At 36.4% G+C, this 19,491-nt stretch overlaps 1 protein-coding gene across 2 annotated transcripts in view; it reads right to left on the bottom strand.

The window, feature by feature from the left end:
• Nucleotides 1–19,491, bottom strand: part of WASF1 (WASP family member 1) — a 71,137-nt gene that overhangs the window by 5,044 nt on the left and 46,602 nt on the right. For both annotated transcript variants that reach the window (XM_015858798.2, XM_015858796.2), the window contains exons 2-6: nucleotides 19,305–19,465; nucleotides 9,373–9,507; nucleotides 3,285–3,438; nucleotides 2,507–2,624; nucleotides 1,487–1,659 (exon numbers count right to left, since the gene is read on the bottom strand). In XM_015858798.2, the coding sequence (XP_015714284.1) occupies nucleotides 1,487–1,659; nucleotides 2,507–2,624; nucleotides 3,285–3,438; nucleotides 9,373–9,507; nucleotides 19,305–19,437 (713 nt within the window). In that variant the 5' untranslated portion in view covers nucleotides 19,438–19,465. The remainder of the gene's footprint in view (nucleotides 1–1,486; nucleotides 1,660–2,506; nucleotides 2,625–3,284; nucleotides 3,439–9,372; nucleotides 9,508–19,304; nucleotides 19,466–19,491) is intronic.

Genomic DNA, 19,491 nt, shown 5'->3' with positions numbered 1-19,491 from the left:
TAAGGTACCCCAAAGAAGATTTACTATTGAGTAGTAACATCAAATACAGCTACATGCAAATAAAGACCAACCAGCACATTTAGACAGCCTTTAAGGACCCGACCAGCTAGAAAATTTTAATTAACCACTCAACAAAAATATATATAACTGTCAAAATGTCTCAATGAAATAAAGATGAAATGCATTTGCAGAACACTGTCCAATGCTTACAGTAATATTTCACCTTTATGTGTACTCCTAACAGTGTAATATCCAAGCCTGTTAAATAATTAGAGGGCAAAACTTCTACGCTTGTCATTCAAAAGCACTCTGTTCTTCAGTATCTGAACAACATCTTCTGCACATGCAGCGCTTTCAAGCACTACTGCATTATTCATAATTTCACTACTGTTATTGAGATAATCAAGGTCTTGGTGAGGGTCCTGGATATAAAAGGAGACCTGCAACAAGTGTGTCTAATATGGAATCCCGTACAACAAAAGAAAAGGACAGCAGGAAAGCAGATGTTTTAACAGACTGGCTTACAGAGATAAGATACTACAAAGTTGTTCCCAGAAAAACACTCTGCCATAGCTTAAGTAGTACCCTACTGACTGAACTGAGATCATTTTTCCTTTATGAATTCAAAGGGCTAGCTTTTCTATAAGTAGGTTTTTCCACTTCTCAGATACAGAGTACCATCTCCAACAGACGCTGTAGTTATCCATTGCTACTATTAAGTTTATTTGAAAGCCCTACTAAGTTAAAATACCTGGCCAGTGAAAGATGAGGGGCATTTATTAATTGGTTTATAGGGCAACATACAACCAACACATTAAAAAAAAAAAAAAAAAAAAAAAAAAAAAACCCAAAGCAAACCAAATCACACCAAAAACACACCTCCAAAACTGCTGACATTACTTGCCCACCCTTTTTCTTATCACAATTCTCTCAGCTGACAAAACAGAATTGGTTTTGCACAGGCAACAGCAAGAAACAGGAAGAAAATCATGTAAAACACTGCATTTAGCCACCTGCAAATTTGTGCTGTGAAATGAAAATCCAACAGGTTGGATTTTGTAATAGACTGTAACCAGAAACATCAATCAAATCTTGGATTTGCTCGTGAGTAAAGAGAAGCTCAGCGATCTCATTCGAGTTCCAAATGGACATTTGTTCACATCACACCCACCATATAATCTTGGCAGTCTCTGCTGAAAGTAAAATCAAGAGACTGGAATAATAGGGATTTTGTAGGTCAAGACTCGAATGTACTGACTATACTTCCTTTAAGTCACAGACAGATGACTTCAATAACGGGATAATAGTAACTCATGTACAGATACACTGACTGAGAATTTTAAAACTGACTTTTAATAGAACTGAATCAATAATTTTCAGTGTATTTCAAGAAAAGCAGTAGCATCTCATCACCTATCACTCCTCGAACATGTTTGCTGCATAGTACACGTATCTATACTTAATAAAGGATAGAAAAAAAAGAAACCTGGATTCAAAATGTGAGGCTGGGCCATTAGCAACTTCAATGTGCTTATGTAAGAGGTTAGCATCATCTTCTGCCAGCTCTGGACCTTGGGCGAGCTTCTGCCACTCCCTCCGTCTGTCATGAGGTGCCCTTGGCACTTTTTCTGGTTCATGAGGGCGATCTAGATTTTTCTGCTGTAGGAGAGTTGTGCAAACAAAATTAACAACTAAGACAGTATTTTTCAACTAGTTGCATTTATACATCATGCATAAAACAACGAAAAACAATCCCAATTTAAGAGCAAGAAGAAATAACAAAAAAATTAAGTTTCGGTCAACACAAATATATAAACCAAAAAGCACTGTAAAAGGCTTCATTCTAATGCATAAGTTACTCATACGACACAGAAAAATAATTGCCTAGGAAGATTTTTATACTGCCTGAAATGAAATTCTGAATCAGTTATACTTACTGCTTTTATGTAAGAAACACACAGAATCATTAAGAAACAAACAAAAAAAGTAGCACCATCTTTTCTAAACTGTTTATTTAATTTTAAGAAATTAAAGAAATTTAAGAAATACAAACTGCTCAATTCCTACTAATTTCATCCCTGTTTAGAGTACAAATACACATAAGGATTTCATTTAGGTTGCATTGCTGTTTTTTTGTTTGGGGTTTTTTTGGGGGGGGGGTTTGTACTATAAAAAGAAGTGGTCTAGCAAAACTCTTCATTTCTTTTTTCCTCTTATTGAGTCACTGCTAGAAGACTTACAAGTTCTGACAAATCTGCTTTTAGTTACTTTAAGGCAAGATGAAAGCTGTAGGTTCATTCATATTACTATTATATATTTGTTAAATCAATGGAATTTGAATGAACACAAGTAGTTTCAGATGAATGAAGATGACCATAACTATTTCTCTGAAGTTTGGATTGTTATTAATACCCTAACCAAAGTACACCATATATGCAATTAAACCATTACCAGGAAGAAAAAAAAAACAAAACAACCAACTCCACAAAGCTAATGATGTACGTACTTTCTGCTTCCTCTTTTCTTTTCGTTTGTCCTCAGTATCCTGTAACATTTTTTCCTTCCACAGGTCAAAGAAGTACGAAGGATTGGTATAAAACTTCAAACCTTCTTTTCCATCATCCCTGAAATACAGTCACCCAAACAGGATATAATTTTTATTTTGACAACAAATATTAAGGCAAAAAATAAAGGCATGTTAAAGAATATGTACTATCTCATGCCTGGCAACATTTTGCCACAGATGAACATTTAGAAGTCAAAAACCAATCTCCTATGACATCACTTCTTATCATCTTTCCTCATATCGAGGCCCAAATTTGAGAGAAGTGACTTTAATACAAGTTGTAGATAAAATGAGTGTCCTTAATAAGAGAATTCCCAGTCCAGCAACCCAATTGTAAATCTGAGTGGCTACTGTTGCAATTATAGATCCAAAGTGACTTGGATGGAGCAAAGAGTATGCATCTCCACTGAAGACATTTCTTTACATAGAATTCAACCATTTGTTCTCATTCAAGAGCATTACGCACCTTAATACGTACAGATATCAAAATTACTTTTTCTTCTCATTGGTAGATTAGAATTAAATTTGAGTAAACTAGAATAAGGTTTTAACACTTTAAAAGTCTTCCGCTGTCTGTACTTCCCAAGTGGCTTCCCTGCTTTTCAATGTGGCTCTTACAGAGCTACTCAACACGAGCATGACAACTGTATATAGAATCTCTACTACATATAGAAAGCTAGAAATTAGTTTTGATTTTTTTTATTTTATTTTAACTAACCTGTAAGGGGTGAGGATGTTAAGAGGAGGAGGCTGTTCGCAAATGTCATAAGTTTCTTGCAAAGGAATAGGCAGAGTTTTGCGGTCAAACAGCTGCTGATCTTGAGTTGTGGAACTACGGAAAGCTTTCCTCATGGTAATGTCCTGCAATGACACTGAAAGGGGATACGGCCATGTAAAAAGAGAAAAAAGCTGAATATAGTTTATTTGGTTTAATCTGGAATTGCTTAATGCTAGTTCTAACATCAGTATTAAGCATTACTACTAATACTGTATACCCTGCACAAATGCATGTTCAGCAAGTACAACTTAATCTAGTACTAATATCACAGCAAGATGTCAGACTACATGAAAAACATGTTTGAAGTGTTCTAGCTTATCACTCTTAATTTAGTTTTGCAGGAAACTTCTGCTTACCCTGACATATCATCAGAACCCTCTCTCTCTCTCTCTTTCCCTCTCCAAGGTAATAATTCTGCAGCTTGAAAGGACCTAATAACATTTACCAACTGCATTTCACAATTCTTCTGGGTGATAAAAACTGCCTTTATCTTAAGTATAGATTTTACCGTTATCTGTCATTAGGATTTCCCTCCCTTGCATGTAGGTAGCAATTCTTAAGAAGGCCAACTGAGATGCCAAACTGGTAAATCACATAAGCTCACTGTACTGATATCAGAGAGTCTTAATGAGCAGTGATATTGCGTTCTAAGACATCAAAGCAGTCAAGTGTTGGCTTTTATCAGACTGAATAGTTGAGATAAGGCTACTCTGTTTAATTCAGGTGAGTCACTTGGAGTTTTTAAGCGCTTATCAATTATCATTATGCAAGATTCAAATAAAAACTAACACCAGGTGAATTCAATAGATTAAACAGTGATTTGATTTACTGTTGTTAAAGCTCCTACCTCTTTTTCTATTTCATAATCATTACAATTTAGATTAAAAATAATGGGAAAATGACTGAGATCAACGAAACTCACACCTTCCATTTCTGGAACAGTGTACCTTCCCAGTCTATGTTACCCCTCCTTCCCGACTGTCAGTTACTGGTGTCTCTCAAAATGAATTTTGCAGCCTGTGTCAAACTTTCGCTAAATGTAATACACACACACACACACACACCCACCTATGTTGACTGTAGTGCCTGTTTACTCAAGATGAGAATATCCCTATCTCACTGCTTTAGAGAAAATCATGAGGACCTTCACTAATTGTTTTTCTAAGATCACACTGGTTTAAGCTGAAAGCTGCTTTAGCTCTTCTTTCCTGAAACACACAGAAGTGTATATGCATATATACAGATAGGATTCTACATTATGATCAAAAAGGGGCAAGATTTTTTTCCATCAGGTTTACTATCCCCAGCATGTTCTTTCTTCTTACCTAAGCATGCTGGCAGCATTGTTTGTTAGGCTAAAGGTTTTATCTGATTTTCAGTTTGCTGTCTGAGGTTCACTGTAATTGGCAAGGTTGCATGTGCTGAAACTGTTTCTTCTCTTTATCCTTAGATTCTATTTCATTTCTGTATCTTTTATTGTTTTAATCCCTTTAATTTGCTGCTCAGAAATCTTTTTACATGTATGAAGGAAGTATCGTAATGTACGGATGTCAGCGAGGAGGCTCTGTTTCTTTAGATATGTTTATACTCATAAATAACAATATATATTTTGTACCTGTCACAAAATGCACATTGTTATTTGCTTCCAAAAGTTTTTATACTTAAAATAAAAGACTGGGGTTTGCCTAATCTACAATGTCATTCTTAGATTCTTTTATACCTCAGCTGCTTTTCCTTTAGGTTGCTGGTCTTACAAATTTCACAAAATGTATGTGTTTGGAGTTGCTTGACAATACCACAAGTCTTTATCCACCTTTTATTGAGACTATGCCAGTAAAAAAAAAATAAATTAAAAAATAATAAAAAAAAATGTTACATTTCTCTTAGAACCTGCATATATTCTAAAAGCAATAAAAAAATAACATATTGTAATAAAGACATTTATGCTTTTTAATATTAAAATGCACACAAGGTATGCAGGACCATATTCCTGCAATATATATTTCTCTATAAACTCTTTATTCACATTCCTTACTTAATTCCCAAGTGAGCAAATGCAGTTGGTCAAGTTCATATTCTGCATTTTGTTGTTTTAATTTCCAATGTTTGTAAACTCAATAATCAATCCCTACCTAGTGTGTGCAGATTACTTGTGCTCTAAAATGAGGCTAAACAGCAAACATCTTCAGAGAAAACTGAATTTCAAATAGCCAAAAGCATTCCCTGCACTGGTATTCAATGAAAGGTATTCCATGCCATCATTCAACACAATTAAATGTATTATTACATTATGAAGGAAATGCAACAACACACAACATAAAATACTGAGAATTATGGCACTGGTCTAACTAGCATATAGAAAAAGTGATAGGCTAAATCACATGTTGCGAACACTGTATATAACCCCAGGCTGTGTACAGTTTGGCTTACAAAGCCATCCACGTAGCTTGCCAGCTGGCTAAGAAACAGCAGCAACATGCATGTGGCTTCCCTCTGGGGTGAGAAAAACACAGAAACATCGCTGGTCATACGGCCACTTAGATTTGGTCGAGTGGCAAATTAGCACAGCAAGAGAGCAAACAAACTGTACATAGGAATTCAGGTGAGGAAAGATATGACACCGAAGAGAGAACTGAAAGTGATTTGGGGATTTAACTTGATGCCAGTAAATTTAAACGTCCAGCTGTCTAACATCTAAATAGCACCACAGTCTTTGTTTGGCCCGCTTTTGGGTTTACCCCCAAGATGAGTAAAATATTCTCTTACATTCTTAAAAACAGCAACAGATTAAGTCACCTTTGGAAAGGGAGTTTATGTAGCTTAACTACTACAAATAAATAATGGGAAGACATAAATGCTATAGAAATCATTTTAAGAGGACTCAGAGGTTGCTTTAAATGCAGCACACAACACTAGGAAGCCCAGGGCAGCACGTGAGAGAACACAATCACCCAGCTGCATCAAGCAGTGAATCCGCTGGTGGGTCTCAACAAAACCCCTACATTATCTAACAAATGACATTCTGTCCAGACGCTTCTTTATATAAAAAAAAAGAAACACCCTGAAAACAAAACAAAAAAACCTCCCCTGAATTATGCAAAATCATGGCTTTGACACTGAGTTATTGAGCTTTGGACACACTAATTTAAAACTGATTTACTTACAAAATAACACACAAAATGAATTGAGGACTAAGAGAACTGGAAGAGAAAAAAAACAGAAGAAAAAAGAAAGCAGCTGGAACTCAGCCATCAGACAGACAAGTGCTCATATCCAACATTCAGTTGCATGGTTACAGGGAAAGGAAGCAACTATGCAATGTAATTTAACAGTCTTTTTCTTTACTTGACTTTGGTCAAAATTATGAATTAATTCACAGTAGTATTATTCTCCATGTTAACACATTACACGGATGTAACATCTTGGATGAATTTCATGTGTTCCTTGTATATAAATATAATAGAGTTTAGAACAATTCACCAAATTCCTCTTAAGCAGGTTGGAGATCCTAAGTGAGCTGCCACTTTAAATGGAATTTACTGCATCCTTTGCTCTGGGTCTCACAGTGGGCTGGCTACACTGATCTGGAAGTTAACCTAGTCTCCAATTTCCGTAAGTATACACACCATACTCATTTCACTGCTTTTCTGTGACAGGATTGTTGTGTGCAAAGAGTCAGATTCTCCAGGAGACAATCCTAACCTTAATTTAATTTGATTTTATTCTTTGACAGAGCTATTAAAATTACTGAAAATACGAGAAAACACAGACTACTCAAAACATGCAGAGCTTTTTTTCCTTCTTTAACTCCATCAGAAACACCTGTCAAGCATCTGCACCTTTTTTAGTGAATCTGACTTGGGCTGGGCTTGTTCATGCTGCTTAGCTTTAAATGAATCTTTTTATTTTCCCCTTGTGTAATAGCACTGGGCCCAAAGGAACCCATTACATCTTCTATTACTGCCTGCTGGCAAAGAACTATCAAATGAGACTCATTTTGTAAGTATAGCCCATTTTACACATGCTGTTAGCTGAACAGAAATACTGAAATTTGCTTAATTCTTGCACAGAGAGTAAGGAAAATGCGAGATAAGTTCAAATGCCTTCCCCAGTCTTTAAGCACTACCATTCTCTAGCACATTTTAGCACAGACCAGGGCTAATACAAGATCATTTGTGATAAACTTGTAAATTTTGAGTGCAAAAGAGGATACTGAAAGTGAAAAGGTTTCCCAATCCCTGTTCTTTGAGAAAATATACTGTTTTCTACTCATCACATTTAACCTCGTCTGGTTACTCATCCAGGACAGACATTTGTGAATAAGGAACACTGGGTATGGCTCAAGGACTTCTTATGTTAATAAAAGGAGTCATTTAATAGCTCCCAGCACTGAGGACTGCATGTGTTCTTCTGATGCATGAACCATCACAGCTCTCTTATAGAGTAAGAGACAAATCCAGGGTATCAGATTCAAGTCACATTTAGTCACTCTGGCCTGGATCAAGCAGACTTATCTGTAGCTCAGTTTTCTTGAATTGCAACATCTGCCCCTTTTCTTACAAACACACTTTAATAAATATATCACACAAAATATGCAGCACTTCGAAAAGTTATAATCTAGTGCATCTGGAATATACTGTCTTTAAAAATACTTCCAGCAATTCTCTAGCATCAAATAGGTTTGAATATTTAGTAATGAAACCTACAACCAAACTTGTCAAAGGCCACTTACTGGAAAGTACAAATTTCCATCTTGTTATCCTGTGACATCCTTAAGACGTTTTAACTGTATAGTCTCCAAATTAAACCAGGAATGCGAATGGCTGCCATACCAGACCAGTCGTATCAACACAAATGCCACTCTGATTATAACAGTAACTATGTCGTTCAGGGTAAATGTGGAAGTGACATTAGCAATCTGGTGTGTTATAGCCATTAAAGGATTACAATTGCTGACAATCTATTATTGTACACAAAAAGGATTTTTGCCATTATCCAATCATAGTAAATATGGCATTTTATTGGAAAAAGAAGTGTGTATGATTTATGCTCAGCTGTCAAGAGACTTGGAAAATCCCATTTATGTAAGAATTCCCTTAGGCAAGCCATGGTTTTGTGGAAAATCTGCTACTAGCTGTTAACAGCTGTATTTTGAAACCTGCTCTAAAATAAATGTCATGCAAAGTACAGAATCTAAATTTCCTTAATTTGATTTTTCTTAATAGTGAAATTTCAACATACGTAAAAGGACGCAGCCAAAGACCACGTTACTGCTCTGACACTTCATTTTTCCTGAATGACACACCACTATCATACCTACACATTCAGAACTGAAACAGCTTTCTACACTTTAGAATTGGATACCACATTCCATCAGAAGTTATTTTTCATAACCAGATGCTGCTCTATTTTCCACATTTCAAACATGTAGCCTAGAATACCCTACTAACTGGGGTTACAGGATCTTTCCTTATTTCCCCATGTAACCAAGAGATATCTAGGAAGGCAAAAAAGTTTCCTATTTGAGTATTAGCTAATCTTATTGTCATATAGACACATCACAAAGCTCGCATACCATTTAAATCCAATAAAAATTCTATTTTGTAAGCACAAGCTACATCCTATTGAGTGTCAGAAGTACTTGTTTTCTTTGGGCCACTAATCTTCGTATTACTTAAAGCAACTTAGGAAAAATTTGGGGGAATAGTATATAACTTTACATACAATCTAAGATGCTATCAAGTTAAATGCAAAAACCCTATCTGGACAAACAATTACATACCAAGGCAATCATTAGGAAGGTTAAAAATATAAAATGAAGGCATACTCCCAGGATTTCCAATAATGTTACAAAGCACTACTATTAATATGAATCACAATAGTACTAAAGTTACACGTTTTCAAACAAACATCACTGTCATATTTTGCCCTGTGTTCTTATAAATGTAGTTTATTATTATTTCTATTTTATGTATCGGCGATGTTTGAGTGACAAAATAAGAAGCCTTCAGTACAGGTCTTAACTTACATTCCTCTTCTTTTGGATCAAGTTGTGTAACACTGACAGACAGGCGATCTACACGTTCTTGTAAGGAGTTGACTCTAAATGAGAAACTGTGCGCTTCATTGAAAAGTTCGCCAAATATATCTTCAGCATATTTACCTAAAACAGAAAAGAATAAAAAGATAAGCAGGCATACCCCACAAGACAAGCTTGCCTTTAGAATGATTTCTGATAACTACAGAATAAGTACATTTCAGGTGCATGACTACAATTTCCAACAGCCTACACTTACAAAGCAAATTCAGAATGCTTCAAAAATGTAAATAAAAGTTAAATAGTAGAAATTACTAAAAAAAAATTTTTAAAAATTAGAAATTAATTTACTTATCATAAATGAAATTATTTCATACATTACACGACAGACATTCAGCTGGTTTAAATTGACCCAACTATGCAGATATCCAAGGAGCTAGACCAACTAGCTTCTTGGATTTGCATAAAAGGATGATCTACAGCTTTTAAAGCTGCCTCTGTATGAGCATTAACTGAACTTTCCAGGTGAAATCAATCACATTTCTTAAAGCACAGCTCCCACTCCTGTGGTTCAGAAGACCTTTCAAAAATGATAGATCAGACGTCTACTTCTAAGTTTATTAGAAACAACCTAATCAAAAATGCACATTAGAATAATACACTATACTTTGAAAGGTCAAAATTCTAGTAAGTGGCTAATTTACACTGAAGTAGAATAAGAATTCCTTTTGTTCAGTTCAATGGACATCACTTTTAGTCCAGCAGATAAGGAGATTCAGGTCTGAGAAAAGGCTTAGTAATGTTCTAAATAAAAATGAGGACACAAGGACATTAAAAGGAAAAGTTAAATTGCCACAGGTGGTTTGTCAGCTATTTAAGGATACCAAATGGATGGAGGTCTGGAGAACAACTCTTATGAGGAGCAGCTGAAGAAACCAGGATTGTTTAGTCTGGAGAAGAGGAGGCTAAGGGAGACCTTATAGCCCAAGGTCCCCATCTCCCTTGTCAGAGATATTAAGATTGGATGCTAGGAAAAATTTCTTCTCAAAAGGAATGGTCAGGCACTGGAATATGCCACGTGAGAGGTGGTTGAGTCACCATCCCTGGAGGTGTTCAAGAAACATTTAAATGTTGTACTGAGGGATATGGTTTAGTGGGGAAATACTGGTGGTAGGTGGTTGGTTGGACTGGATGATCTTGGAAGTTTTTTCCAACCTTGGTGATTCTATGAAAAAAGCATCACACATTCTTCTTATAATTCTTGAGGCATCTGTTACTAGCCACAGTAAGAAACAGACCAAAGGCACAGCCATTCTGGGAACCATATTTCCTTAAGTACTAAATCACATTAAGAGAGATGGAAAGTTAATAATAAAGCCTGTTTAGCTAGCAACTCACTTAACACAAGACTTTCTAATATATGTCTTGAAACTCTGAGAAGCTTATGTTCTTTAACCTGTATCTAAAGCAAGAGAAATGAGCAAGACTACTAAATTTTTAAATACAAATTTACTATAAGCAGATTTAATGTATTCCTGATAATATATTCAGATATACCTAATTACTCAATTTAATTAGACAACTCATGTAATATTCAGAGACATACAAATTAAAATCAAGTATTAAATTTTATGTAGGAAATAAAAAATAAATTGCAAGCTCTAAAATTGACTTCCTTTTTACACATGTGTTTTAGGGCTAGTTTGTTTTATGTGTATCATTTCATCAGGCTTACAATTCCTCTCTCTCATTAATGAGCTCCAATTCCAAATCACATCTCAAAATCTTTTTATTATGTTGCACACAGTTATAAACATATTGCACAGAATAATTGCTTATGCTTACGAACATTAATCCTCAAATGGGAAATACATTAAAAGCAACCCATCATATTTGAAGGGGTAGGCAACTATAATGTCTCTACCTACGTTCCTGTGGCCACTTTATTCTTTTTTTTTTCAAGCCTAAAGCATATGGAACTAAATGCTTAAAGCAAAATAATGTTCGCTTCTAGAGAAATGTTTAACTTCCTTTCAAGAGTACTATGTATGAATCAATGTATACAACACTTATAATACAGTATTTTTTACTGTTCTTTCTCGTGTATTCCATTTGAATGTATCTTCAATTTCAAATGGTTTACAGAAGATATAAGTGATAACAACAACAAAGCATGACAAAAACCTACAAAAAATACACTGTTTCAAACCCAAAAGTAGGATATCCAGTATTTAACAACGACCAAAAAAGCTGCTCAAATTCCACTTAACATATAGATGATGGGTTAGAATAGTGAGGAATTAAAACTAATTCCATTTCATAAAATTAGTACTACCAAAGTACTGTTAACACAGCAGAACACTTACATCATTAAGGGACTGTTTGCTCAAAAGCACTACTCATGTTTCATGCAGTACAATAGACAGACGACTATGACAATTAAAATAATAATGCCTTGGGGTCTTGGTCACAGCTGGGTACATAATACCAGATTTTAAAAAAAAACCAGTGATTTGTTTGCCTATTAAATGACAACAGATTTCTGTAAATAAATTATTCCAGCATCTGTGAAAAGCTTATTTTTACTGTATTTGTAAAACTTAACTGATCAGAAGTATATTTAAATTTGTGACTTTGTAAGGTAAGTCACAGCACCACAATCACTACTTACTGTTGTTCTCAGTCTATCACTTTACCATACATAAACACAGCACAGTTAAATAAGAGGATTGATTAATTGAATATTAATTAATCTTTAATTTGGGAATGTATTAAAACACTTACATTTTTTTGCAACTTCTCTTGTAACAAACAGCTCTGTTCCTGATAACCTGCAGTAAGAATGTGACACCAGAATGCAGCTCTGGTGTCAATGTCCATTTTTGTGCCAGACAAATAAAATGTCACTTCCAGGACATATAGTCCTTCTGTTCTCCAAGAAGGCATACAAGTTTTCATCACCTTTTTTGGACAGTTCTTTTCCTGACATTTAGAACAGATCTACAAGCTGAAAATAGCATTCTAGCTAGTAGCTACTAGCTGAGATAGAATAAAAACAACAATACTGCCTTCCTCATTACTTTAAATTAAACCTACCAAAACATGCATCATCAACTCCTATTCATCATTATGGCAGTAAGTATACAATGGATTATAAAATCTGAAAAGGCTATGGATCAGTTTTACAGTTCTCATCTTTCACCATTTTTCTCCTAGCTTTTCCCGATAATTGCTTAAACCTTTGTCCAGAACTGGCTTCTCTGCACAAATGAATAATCTCTACAAAGACAATACAACAAGAATGGATAACAAGGAATAAGAAACACTGGTTTTGTCTGGTTCTTAAGACTGGGGGATGTATCAGATGGACTGAAATCAACTAGAGTGTCCACATAATGTTTTGAAACATATTTCAAGTTAATTAAAGACCTCTATTTGCTTAAATTAGCTTAAGTAATAGATGGTGTTATGCAAATTCTTATGGAACCACTTAAGTATACTGTTGAATCAGGGTAAAAATTATCAGTCTCACTCAAAATTCCAATCCTTAAATTCACCTGAATTAGTGTATTCTTCATGGTGCACATTAGTAAACCTTATGGAAAGGGTGTTTTAATTAATCATTTTACAACACCAGATCAGTTACCATCAGATGGAGTTACAGGCTCTCAGAGAAGAGAGACTTGAATCCTTACACAGGGGTTGTGGAAGAAGCCAATTCTTTTCTTTAGAAATGCAAAAGGATAGTATAGATGTCCCAGACCCTTCAACTGCACCTTAAGCTGAAACAGAATCCCTCAGATCGGTTATGATGCAAGCAGCCTAAGGAACCACAGTCCAAATTTTAGGTAGTTACCTGAATAAATAAATTGAGCACTTAAGTGCTCAATATGCTCAAAATGCTCAACACATAACACTACACCATATTTGGAAATACAAGAAGATTATTAGTAAACCTCAGGCCAGCATGAGATTAAATCAAGTTGGACAATCAAAACTGAAGCAACTGTTCATTGTTGACAAAAGCATTGATCTTAATTAACTTAGACTTCACTACTCTGGCAAACTTCCGCAGCTCTGCACAAAGAAAGAAAATTAACACGCAAACCAAATCTAATCCAACCTAAATATTGTCAGAACTGAGTTATAAACATCGTCATATCTGATATATTAAATAAACTATTAAATGCAATATATAATGAGGCGTTATTGAAATGTTAAGTATGCTAATATATTGAAATATAAAAGCATTTAAAATAAAAACTATTGCTACAGTTTAAAAATATAGGTTTGGTTGTTTGATTTTTGAAAAGGATGTAGAAATTCATAAAATATCAGAAAGAATAAGCTTAAAATCCAGCCTGTTACTCAATTATGTGCTATCATTCACAATAAGCAATGCTTTTGTCTAATGAGTTTTGGAAAAAGAGAAGCATAGAGCAAAAACAGAAGTAAAAACCCGTGTCCTACTTCTCTATCTGTTCCCAATATTTCACAGGAAGCGGAATTATATCACTAGATACTGAACAGTCCCTTCTTACACAATTTAGTATAGAAAATAGTCTTTCAGGATAATTAATTACTACATAAGCCACAGAATTTATAATCAGGTTCCCTTTATATAGCAGAAGAAGAAAGTTGTTCTATTAATGTACTTTTTCTTTCTCCATTAATTCTGACATATAATGTAATATATTCATTGGCTGTTAATTCAGCTTCAGATCTTCACTCCATTAATTCCCTTTAATTAAATGTTTCAGCAAAAAGCAAGGAGTATCAGAGTTTTCTTGGCTTGCTTCTCATCAGGATCATTTCAATCTCAGCTTAGTGTCACAGAATCATAGAATGGTCTGAGTCGGAAGGGACCTCAAAGACCCTCTCGATCCACCCCCCCACCACAGGCAGGGTTGCCAACCACTAAATCAGGCACTAGGGCCAGGGCCTCATCCAATCTGGCCTAGGAGACAGCATGTAAGTTAAGAAACTGAACTGTCTTTATATCTTAGAGATTAGATGGTTAGAGATTAGAGATTAGAAGGTAGCTCCTTGAAAACTTCAGTGGCTGTGGATGAGCAAGGTCTGGAAAACCACATACTACATGTAGTTTACCTGTGCTAATTAGGAATCTATCATTATGAAGATGTAAGAGCAGTCCACACGGACTGACTGTAAGGATTGTAGTGGGAAAATCTGATTATGAAGAGACAACCTGGTTCCTGCAGCTAGCAAATCTGAACCAGGCATTAATCAGACAACTTAACCAGGGCAACAAAAGTATCAAAGACAGGCAAAGGCCAACTTTGGAGCAGGTCAGATTCTGAGCAGAGAAAGAAATGGGAGATAAATAACATGCTCAAATTAAGAATTTTACCCTCGGAAACATATTCATAAGGGGTGAGGAAAGGAAGTAACTAATTAGGACAACAGGGTAAAACTGGGAAACAATAAAAAGAAAGGAAAAGGGAAAAGGCTACTGAAGTCCAACTTTAATTAAAAACTCTTTTCACTAATGTAAAGTGCACTCCAGCTTAGCAAATAGTGTTAAGCAGCATCCTCTTTCTTTATACACATGTAGAAGATTAAAAGGTAACTGACAGCTTGCTATAACTGAATAGAAGCTCTGGTCTGGATAGATGCAATATCAACATTTGTAATGCGAACATACATAAAATACTCAAAACAAGAAATGCTTCACTCCCCAGATGGGAGTGTCAGACTGGGAACACACTATCAGTTATATTTCTTATGTGGTACAGACATTTTGTCTGCAGAGAACAGCTGAATAAAAGGAACAAGATTGGCTGAAAGTTGCAAATGGAACAAGAAAGTTACATGCACACAAGAGAACTATTTATCCATCTTCTAACAATGGCACAGCTGCACAGTGATATCAGTTATGCTTCACGCATGATAGATGCTATAGGCTGACATACACCAACATACATCAACACAGGCAGTACTGGAGTACTAACACATCGGCAATACTGCTGAAAAAAATAGGTAAGCGCTAATCTAAAGCAGATATGATCAAAAAAGCAAGAAATACAGGAAGGAACAGATAGGAAACAGACAGCTGCTGCTGCAGTCCAGAGAGTTTCTGTTGCCGCCGCACTAAGAAAGGCTGTCAGAAGACAGATCTTTATATGCAGTTAGAGAAAGCTGGGAACACACAGGAGAAAAAAACTACTTGCTGGCAATTTTGACTATAGGATCAAGGCAGACTGATGTGTTTTCTTGCTCCAGGGAGAAAGGCAGGGCTTCTCACTCACAGTAGATACTACTGTTTATGTTCTTTCATTTCTACGTTGTTTTGTTTGTTTGTTTGATTTTTGTTGTTTTTTTTTTTTAAGGCCAAAAATTTTCTCAACTTGGACAATTAAAAGCAATACATCTAACAAACCACGAAAGGATTACAAATTTGTATGGAGATGAACAGCAGCTGGCACATGCTGATGTAAAGCTCTTTTCATTTTATATTAAAGCAAACAAACACCCACAGAACTGCAGTCATTTTACAGGTACTGTTTCTGCAGCCATGCTCTACTTGCAAACAGCACTCAAAACTAGGGAATAGTTGAGGGCTAGCACGGACCTTTGGAAGTCAGCTGGTCCCACACTCTCCTCAAAGAATAATAATAGAATTCTTAGAGTTGGAAGGGACCTCTGAAGGCCATCTGCTATGAATGCAGGCACCACAGCTAGATCAGGTTGCCCAGACCTGATCCAGCCTCGCCTTGAAAGTCTTCAGGGATGGGGCATCAACCACATCTCTAGGCAGCCTGTTCCAGTGCCTCAACACTCTCACCATAAAATACTTATCCTTATATCCAACCTAAATCTACCCTCTTTGAGCTTGAAGCCATTTCCCCTTGTTCTGTCACCACAGACCATTCTAAAGAGCCTTTTTTCTTGTAGCTCCCCTTTAGATACCGAAAGGCTGCTATCAGGTCACCTTGCAGTTTCTTCTCCAGGCTGAACAGCTTCAGCTCTCCCTGCCTGCCCTTGTAGGAGAGGAATTCAATTCCACAGGTCATTTGGATGCATTTCAACTGGTCTATGTGTCTCCTGTACTGAGAACTCTACATCTGGATACAGTACTCCAAAGCGAGGCCTCACCAGCACTAAGTAGAAAAGTAGGTCTAATGAGATCCAATTGCTGGATTAATCCAGTTGAGTTATTGTGAACAGCTCCAGGAACAGAGATTAGACTGCATAAATGGCAGAATTCTACACTTGGCTTTTCTAAATACTGTTTTTCTGTATCATATGAAGCACTGAAACCTCTGATTTCATCATAGTGCTATTTGTCCAAATCATATCAGAAGAAAGGTTAAGAATGCTTGGTTCTGAGAGTCTAACGGCAGGAGATTAATCCTGTTTGAGGGTCAGTAACAGAAAAATCTTAGAGGCAGAAATGAAAACCTACCAATCAGATTAAAGAACATTCATTTCAATTCACATAACTTTACTGTCAAAAGCAAAAGCAGCTTTAGTTTAAAGAAGATGAGGCCCTACAGAACACAGCGTTTCAGCTCTCAGAGAGAAATCTAGCTTTGTCAACAACAGAAAACAAGACAGGAAGGACTGCAGAGAAGCTGGTTGCCAAGGCATTGCTGCAAAACTATTTTCAGGGGGCTGGGTTCAGGGAGGGGCCTCACTCTGACCGGAGGTTGTTACCCTCGGACTGGAGTGTGTTGCGCTCGTACTGGGGTGCATCTTGCCTGGACCAGAGGGCATCAAGTTCGGACTGGAGGGTGTCACGCTGATATAGGAGGTCATCTCTCTCAGCTCTGAGATTCTCCATCTCAGCTCTGAGACTCTCTCTCTGATCTTCAAAAACTTTTTCCCTCTCTGGAATGGTATTGAATAAGGCCTGATAAGCATTAGCCAGGCCCCAAATCATTTGTGCCTCCTGAGATCTGTCTGAGCCACAACATTCCTGCCTCAAATATGTGATCAAACTCTCGGGATTCTTTAAGTGTTCAGGAGTAAAGCTCCATGACACTAAAGATGTCTGTCTTCTAAAAGTCTCTCCAAAGTTTCTCCACACTCCCTGCCACTCAGTATTCTCTGATTCTAGGGAAGACTTCCTCCAAATATTATAGGTCCAGATACTGAGTGAGATTACTAAAATAACCAACAGTAAATTCAGGGAGATTAATACGATTGACAGTGTGGTCCACTGGGCATTCAAAAACTGCATAAAGGATACAAGGAAGGGATGAGGAGCATGCAGTCCCCTAAAAAGCAGTTTTACCAGAAAAAACAATTTTTTTTTCCTTTTTCTTCAGTAGTGAGATAGCAGAGCTCAAAGTTTACAAATATTCCGGAGTATTGGCAGTTCGCCTAGACTTTCAAGGTCAAGCTCTCAGGTGCAGAAATATAAACCTCAGATAGCTCACTAACGAAAACTCTGCTAGGATTCAGATGGCTACTAAAATTTACCTGCATGTCAACAGGCCACCTTATATACCAGTAACAGTGAAACACAAAGTACATACTGGTTACTTGGATTAAAGCATGTAAGAGACAACTTGTATCTAGTGACGGGAATGGCACAGAGCTGTGTCATGAGTGGTTTATTCTGGACACCAAAAGTGTAGTTAAACACTAGACAGACTTCTTAGAGAAGCGTTTGATGCTCTGTACCTATCTGCGTTAGACAGGCACTCAGATACTGCTCTTGCTGGGTCAGCCCCAGAGCAGACTTACAGCTGGACTCAAGAAACCACAGCAAACACAGCCAAATTTCAAAAAGATTAGCACTGATACCACTTCTGTTGAGTTGGAAGTTGGTGCTCTTTAAAACAGAAAAGCTACGTGATTGGTTGTTTAAGACCATGCATAGTGATCATCTACTGAATCCCAATCCGCTATGTTCTTGGTTCACCGAAAAGAATTTAAACAGCCGTTTTTTTCTTTGTTGTTGAAGCAGCTACACTAATAATGTTCATATGTATGTGCTGGAAGCATTCCTGTCTCAATTACATAATTCAGTGTCCTCAGTGAGTGTCCTATTAGGCTGAAGAGACTAACAGTTTTGAAAGGCTGCCAAAGCACAGCACTCTACAGTATACCCTCAAACCAATGACTAAATCAATCTAATTAACAAATTAGGCTACATCACCTATTGTCCTAAGATATTGATGGAGCTGAAAGGCTTTTCACATTATGGATGTATATGCATGCACATTTTAATATTTAATGTGTCGGTAGGCTGGAAAATACTAGTGTCCTAGTGATTAAAAAAAGAACTGCAGTACTGGAAATTCAAAACACTACTATGCTGGTAAAGCTAGCATGTTTTTAAAGTTGTTTAAGTTTAAGAAAATAAAACAAAACACCAGCCTCTGCGGAAGAACTCCTTCAGACTTCAGGGTCTGAGAAGTATTCAATCCTTTAAAAATGCACTGAGGGAAAAATTGTTAACAAATAAGAGGAGGAAATAACATTTTTAGCTGCTTGATATCCTATGATTCTGGTTTCATTATTTTACAACAAATACTTTTTTCTTAATGACCACAACATGACTAATGTGACAGCAAGAGCATAAAAAAAAAGTGGTATATTCCTCATTATGCCATATTCCTTTCTCAATAATTATTCCAAAATTCCCAATTAATAACTCTATTAACTACCACATATCGTATTCTGTCATTCCCAATTAATAACTCTATTAACTACCATATATCGTATTCTGTCATTTCCACCAGTATCAGAAATATACAACTCAACAGTTCTGAGATATACTACTTGTACAATTCCTTCCACAGAAGTAAATGCTAGTTGTTAGTCAGAAAGGAGAAAACCGAAGGATCAGCCAGAATTTCCTACCAAGAATTTGAAAAGGCATCCATATTTCAACCACAGAAGCTGTGAGTGTAAAATGTATCAGTTCAGGTGTCCTGAGACAAGGTACTTACTTAAGCTACTCAGTTGTCTGATTATATTTGCCAGGGAGATATTGGTGACACATTCCAACTCATTCTTGATTCCTCGGGGCAGAGCTGTGTGGCACAGATGCCTGGGGTCTATGTTTCTTTTTACCAGAGGCATTCTGAAATGTATCAGAGGACCAGCAAACCTGTAAAGAAAGAAGACAAAATACTG

This window comes from Coturnix japonica, chromosome 3 (genome assembly GCF_001577835.2).
Source record: "Coturnix japonica isolate 7356 chromosome 3, Coturnix japonica 2.1, whole genome shotgun sequence".
Lineage (NCBI taxonomy): Eukaryota > Metazoa > Chordata > Aves > Galliformes > Phasianidae > Coturnix > Coturnix japonica.
This window is presented reverse-complemented; position numbering and strand designations above follow the sequence as displayed.